The following is a 6713-nucleotide window of genomic DNA, read 5'->3' as shown; positions in this document are numbered from 1 at the left end:
TAAATCCCTTATCTACGACGACGTAGCCGTCGCTCGTCGACCTTATAGATCCCTGCGGTGCGTCAGACGCTTAGCTTTGGGTTATTTTGAAGGGCCTGAAGGGCAAGAAGGGTTCTAGCCTCTGTATTTGGGTCTGACATAATTGGTAGTTGTGGAATCAATTAATCAAGTGGAAGGTTAGGTGTAGGAGGGAAAAGTGCGGCGCATACTTTGGATGCGGCGCATGCTTATCATATATGTTAAGTATTTTTTTTTATTTTATTATATTCTAAAATACGTTATATAGTTATATTAGCTTAAATATATTAAACTTACCTTAGTCGTATAATAAAATAAATATAATTGCCCGAGCTGGTAACTCTTTGTGAAAGCTGATGAAAATGAAGCTACCCGAATTCCGTGGGCGGCTGGGCCAAGTACAAACCGCACTTGAGTAATTTGCTTTGATGGAGAGTTCCCCAAGTACTTAAAATCTTCCTAAGAAACGCAGATAAAATAACGTCCATCTTTGTACTCGACGCATGGCAGACTTCTTGCCAATTCCTGTTGTCGTGCCTCTAGTCCCTGCTCAGGACACTGAGGCATCAGAAAACGCTCAACCCGTGATGATCCGCTAGCCATCCCTATCCGTCGAAAGACGCCCCTTGTCTGCATCTACAAGCTTGAATAGAAGAGATTCAATGGACCCCACCTGTGGATGGTAATTTATTGCCGCCGGCATGCAGTAAAGAACATCAATTCTCGTCGTCAAAGCGGTCAAATGGAGCATCGAGCTTCACAACCCAAGGGGTTTTCGGGTTAGACCACTCAATTTCAGCACCATCGAACGTCAGAGACCAGCTTCCAGCTCTAGGGGCATTGACATCTCCGCGAAGCAGCTTCACTTTTCTCAGTGCTCCGCTCAAACGAAGCCAACCGCCTCGAACTGCCCCCGTTGGATCCTTGGTCACGTACTCGAGCTTGTAGTCCTCCACTCGAATGAGGCTGCTACTAAATGGCACTGGAGGATAATCGACCTTTCCCTTCACTGACGCCCACGACCAACTGGGAGCGGCATACGTCTCATATTGTGAGGGTTCGTTGTCTTGGCTGGCGGACCAGAGCAGGTCGTTCTCGAGGCAGCGGCTTCTCATGCCCGCGACGGGCTCATGGTGCCAAAACCCGCAGATTTGCTTCATGATGGCCGAGAAAGCGATGATTTTATCAGTAGGGAAAGTGAGACGACAACTAGAGTAGTTCCTAACCAGGCTGATGAAGTCATCACGTTCATCGTGATGGTGACAAGAAGGGGCAAAATCACCCATGGGCCCAAATATATCTTCCCACCCGCCCTTGTTGGCGTGTTGATCTCGCATGTCCACAAACTGTGACTTGAAGCGTCGCCCAGGTCCGACACTCAAGCCATCAGGGTTCAACTCGGAGGCAATCTTATCACGATATTCCCAGAAGACCTGTTGAGCGCCAAAGTGCAAGGCCCTCGGTGACATGTAACGCTCTTGCATCACCCAGGCCCGAGTATTGACTGGCGCATTGTCGATTGTCCTTCCGAAATGACCATCTCTGAACGTGTACTTCCGGGGCAACCCTTCTCCGCGTTTCTGAATGGTGACAGCAGTGACCGGAGATATCATGATGGTAGGGTCTTGGGAAATCAACATGGAGTGAGAACTGTCCGCCGTCTCGGCTGCTACGATGTTGCATAGCGAGTTGGCATAGACTAGGTGCATTAAAGTTGCCACTCGGCTCCAGTCTGAAAGATCGTCTTTATCTTGAAATATGCAGAGAGCATCGATCCAGATATAACGCACCCCTGGCTGTCGCGCAATGAATGAGGCTTCTCTGAATAAGGTTGGGAGAGACGACGGGTCAACTCCGTGGACAAATTTGCGGCATGTTCCTTTGTTTAGATTCACGGAATGACCTTTCCCCAATGAGTGACTGAGAGTCATATAAGGTCCAGTAGTAGCTGTTGCCTTTGTCTCGATAAGCTTGATAACAGGGTTTCCAGGCGTGTCCAGGGGGCCCTGAGTCAAGCTGTTCATGACTCGAAATGAGGAGCTTACCTATCCATAAAATTTCTTATACCTGTGGCAGAAGTTATCAACCATAACTATTGAAAACTGTGGTGCAGCCGGGCTCGGGCCTGTCGAGGAATGGCAGCATCTCTCCGCGCATGGCAGAGCCGGTACTGTCGCCCAAGCTCACCTCTTCAACGCCACCAGCTCGTTGGGTTAGACTCTTTGGATATGCGGGGGATAGTTGAATTGAAGAGAATGTTCACGTGGATCTGGATGTATGGTTTGACTCTGCACTCGGACAGGTTCTCCTAGAAAAGTATAGCTAAGCTTTAAAGTAATTTTTTTGCCTACATAATTATCTCTGGGCCCCGGTCAGCTCTCCAGAATACTTGTCAACCAAATACTCCATATCTGCCAAGGCCCTACATCTGTTAGTTTTTCCGCCCCTGACACTAATAAAGCGCTCACTCACATACTTCTTGTCTCTTCATTGCCCGGGCAGTGGGTTGATGATAAGAGGTTGAAGCGGCTGCGAAACAGTCAGATATGAGTGTAGTGAGAGGGAGAACGAGTTTCAACTAACATTGAGTAGAGAATATCTCGGTCTTCCCAATCTTCTTGGGATTCCGACTTAGGCATGTGCCGGTGGTATTCGTCGATGAAATCTTTCCCCATCTTTTTGTCCCCGGAATGATCCGACATCGAAAATCACCGGTTTCCTTGTCGTGAAATCAATTCTGGCATTCCGGGATCGGAGATCGCCGTGGATGAGAGTAGGACGGATTGTACGCCCTTCCGTCTCCAAAGGCATGAGCAACCTGGGAATGACTTTGTCTATCAGCTGTCGAGCCAGATCATCTAGTCTATCCGAAGACCCCTTAGTGCGCTCCTCGAAAGCCAGTATGCTCCTAATACTTTTGATGAAGAAGTCCTCCCACGTTTCAGTCCGTCGGTTTTCCTGTGGAACCATGCCCGTGTGCGTGGTGACATGAAGCCGAACCTTCCGTGGAGAGGCACAGTCAAGGTTCCGCTTTCGAATAAGTCAGCAGATCTCTTGTGTAGGCTAGCAACCTGTTCACAGAAGATCGTTATATCCAGCCGGTCATGCAGCATCTCATGAAACTCGGTGATGAGAAAAAACAATGTCCGCCGCTGAGCAGCAATCTCTCCAAGCAATCGGCTTTACGACGAAGTCTATAGCCAAAGAATAGAGAAGATTCATTGAGGAGAACTAGCCCAAGACCATACTGCGACCAAGTCACCTGCTGTTATCTTTCATCTCATCAGTTCTGTTTGAGGAGTGTGAAGATGCCCGAACCTCGACAAAGTACGGCTGGCCGGTTCCGTCTTGAAGCTCGACATCAACTCGTAGCGGCCATGACCAGTCACTATCTCCTTTAAGTGTGGTTTTGGCTGATTTTGTGAAGCCAGGGAGTTCTTGGTCAATCAGTCAGAGAGGAATCAGACAAGGATGATGTTGCAGTGCATACGTCTGACTATATTGCTGTCGACTGTGATGTCTGCCAGCAATCGGAGGTCCTGAGTTGGTCTGGAGCTCGGCATCGTGGTATCCCGGATGTTACAAATCTCCCCAAAGCTATCAACACTTCCCAGTGATATGAAGGAGGGGGAGAGATTATGTGACATTCCTAGTGGTGATGGCTTAGACCATCCCCCCCAACCCCCCATGGGCGTAGCTCTAAGCCCAACCTGATTTTCAAAGTTGCCACTTGCAGGTTCTTTCCAAGCGTATAAACTCTTGTGCGACAGGCCTGCAGCATGAGCCCATACACCTTGCAGGTTACCTTCAACAGATGGCACCTCGGGTGACAGGCTTGCAGCTAGAGGCCATCCAACTGTTTGAGGAGCAGCATACTCCTGGGCATCCCGAACGAGGTCATATCATCGGGCGGTGAAGATCATGTAATTACGTAGACTCTATGTGCACATTGTCCCCCCTTGACTTGGAGGGAGCCTCCGAACATTCCTTCAGCGCCCATCAACAGGGCTCAGGGTTGGTCACTAGTCCGATCTAATATTGACAGAATTTGGCCGCAGAGTCTGTAAATACGCAGCCCAACAATACACAACTTCTCCATTCGGTCAATTGTTTGTGCCCTATCACCCACATGTCGCTAAGCCGCTCGCTTCCGAGCGATCTGCTGAAGATCAACCGAAAGCTTCCATCCGTTTTCCGCCTTTCAATCCTTAGACCTCCAATTGTCTAACGTTTGGGGGAAGTAGTCCAACATTTCGAACAGGGTGATATTGTGAGCGAAAATGATAAGAACTCTTTCTTCAGTGTCAAATCTCTCTCTGTATGCGTGACATTGTCTTCTCGGCGGCGATAAGGTGTTCTGGAAATCGAGGATCCAAACCCAGTTAGGGCTTAGTAGGTGAGTCGTGAGGATGAAACTTGAGGGGCTGTTCGTAAGAGCAAGAGCACAGAGTCAAACCAGGAACATCAACCAGGTTTGGGAGTGGTAAAGCCTCTGTCGGCCAAAATTCGCCGCCCAGGTGCACGCTATCAGCCGCCATGAAAATGAATGACTCTGGCGATGTTGCTGTTCTCGCAAACTCATTTATGTGGCCGAGGGAATGCTGAGATTTTTTAGCCTAAGTTCTTCATCGACATAGAATGGCACGCACGCCTGGAGTATCCAAGAGATAGAAGCTGCCGTCTCCGAAGTAGTCATATCCAGGCATTCCACCAACATCGCCAGTGAATTGGGACTCTACGATCTCGGCAATTTCACGGCCTGCGATATCCGCCTCGTTAATCTCTGCGCTGAAGTTTGCTGGCCAACCGGGCATTTGCGCCTCCTTGAGACCAAGCCCAACGATGGCCATGACTGAGCTTGGGAACCTGGCAGGATTGCCGGTGTGGTCCCGATGAAGGTGGCTAACATGTCATCAGCTTCATGTGATGAGGTGTAGATAGGCATTGAATAGAAACCTCAAGACAATGGCTTCAATCTCGTCCAATCTGGCGTCGTTCTTGACCAGGACATCAGCGACATCCTTCTCAACCTCCAGCATTGTACCCCATTGCTTGAGCTTGGCCACCATGTTGGGCACAAGGTTTTGCCAGTCTTTGCGGATGCTCAGATCAAAGATAACCTTTCAGATGCCATCCTGGTTACAGTGGGTGACGAGAAATTAGTAAGAGCAGAGATCAAAGGTGTCAAGACTTTTGAAAACTAGCTGGAAGAGATCCGCACAGGGCACATGAGACACTCAAGCGGCGGCGTTGATCTGATGTCCACCTTGAAAGCCCTCATACAACATCAGGGGGCAACACAACAGTAACATTAGCCACGCTTGCTGTCATCGCCCGGACATCTTCACCGAGTCCATAGGGTTCTTGTTAAGCATCACGATCCTTGGAAGCAAATAAGGTCATCGTTCGTGATTGCATTGAAGGGCTAGTGTCAGTACCAACGATTCACAGAGAACAAGTCCTCCAGGCATGCTCATAGTAACTATCCACATAATATAAAATATGTATTCAAGGCGCTCAACGACCAATAGGCATATCAAGGCCAAAATCCAAGGTGGCTTATGCTCAGCATAGGCCTAATAGATGGATAGGTAGAGCTGATGGGTTATCTTCGCATGCAGCGTAGCTCTCCCACCTGGATATTTTAACTTAGTGTTGTATAGACAGCCCAAGCTGTCAAATGTCATCGCTTTCCGGGTCCCCTATGCTTGGCTGCTAGGTTGGGCAGGAAGTCCCCCGTATAATGGTGGCTGTTCAACAAGAGGAGTGCGGAAGGCCTGTAAAAGACTCAGACGTCAACCGTCACGCATACATCATCCAAGCAACTCAGCATCAGAACATAGCTATTTATGATTTGCGAGCGGTGCTTTCGCGGTCAAGAACAGCAGACAACTGCCATGCCCTCCGCAGCCTCCATTCAATTAACAACCAGCACCCTCTCTACTTTGCCCACCTATGACAGATGCAACACATTATTATATGCTAGTGAAAGCATTATTGATACCTACCATAAGAACTCGTGAAATTCGCGCTTGTTTGAGTTCAACTAGTGCAAGCCAATGCAAGCCAATGCAAGCCCACCAGCCTAAGCGATCAAATCAAGCTATAGTATCTCATAAGTCAGGCTTCCCGGGAATGCGCGGCAATAGGCTATCCAATCAAACCAGACAGCCAGGTGGCTAAGAGTGGAAATATGGAAACTCAAAAAGCGCGAATTCCACGACTTCTGACGGTATCTTCGTCCTTATCAAGTGTGCGAACTACCATCTGCGAAAACTTGACCCTTAGCACGATTATTCAACAAAAAGACTTCCATGAAGCTTCTAACAGCACATCCAAAGCTAGATGTGCCCCACGCACAACTTGAAGGGTAGATCTTATTCGCATTATTGTACATGAAACTTCTGCTTCCCAGAGGACACATGTTCAGGGTAGGATGACCGGAGATAAGCACTAAACTCCGTGTCATGAACCGCCAGGTTTTCCAGGCTAGTGTCGACAGGGTATCCAAGCTCAGTCGTCTCCCATGTCAACACAGTTTTGTTCATTTTGTCCCTCACCAGTTGCGCCGCCGCACCCAACCTTGCTGCCTTGACTAGATTCCGGTTCTTATCGGGCGTATTTGCAGAGTGTCCCCTAGGTTCTATAGGCCTCTGGCCCAGTGTGAATTCGCCAGAAAGGGAGGTTGTGTTCAA

At 48.8% G+C, this 6713-nt stretch overlaps 2 protein-coding genes across 2 annotated transcripts; both read right to left on the bottom strand.

The window, feature by feature from the left end:
• Positions 1-734: 734 nt before the first annotated feature.
• LRP88_14362 (uncharacterized protein) lies at positions 735-1631 on the bottom strand (the record flags this gene model as incomplete). The annotated part of the gene is made up of 1 exon (XM_083250707.1): positions 735-1631. One exon carries the CDS (start codon positions 1629-1631, stop codon positions 735-737), a length of 897 nt encoding a protein of 298 aa, XP_083093562.1.
• A 2769-nt stretch (positions 1632-4400) lies between these two features.
• LRP88_14361 (uncharacterized protein) lies at positions 4401-5087 on the bottom strand (the record flags this gene model as incomplete). The annotated part of the gene is made up of 3 exons (XM_083250706.1): positions 4401-4619; positions 4668-4920; positions 4975-5087. 3 exons carry the CDS (start codon positions 5085-5087, stop codon positions 4401-4403), a joined length of 585 nt encoding a protein of 194 aa, XP_083093561.1.
• Between the last annotated feature and the right edge of the window lie 1626 nt (positions 5088-6713).

Source organism: Fusarium phalaenopsidis (genome assembly GCF_050370095.1).
Source record: "Fusarium phalaenopsidis strain FUZ10S chromosome Unknown contig_32338, whole genome shotgun sequence".
Taxonomy (NCBI): domain Eukaryota; kingdom Fungi; phylum Ascomycota; class Sordariomycetes; order Hypocreales; family Nectriaceae; genus Fusarium; species Fusarium phalaenopsidis.
The sequence above is the reverse complement of the archived record's forward strand: the minus strand, read 5'-3'. Positions and strand labels throughout refer to the sequence as shown.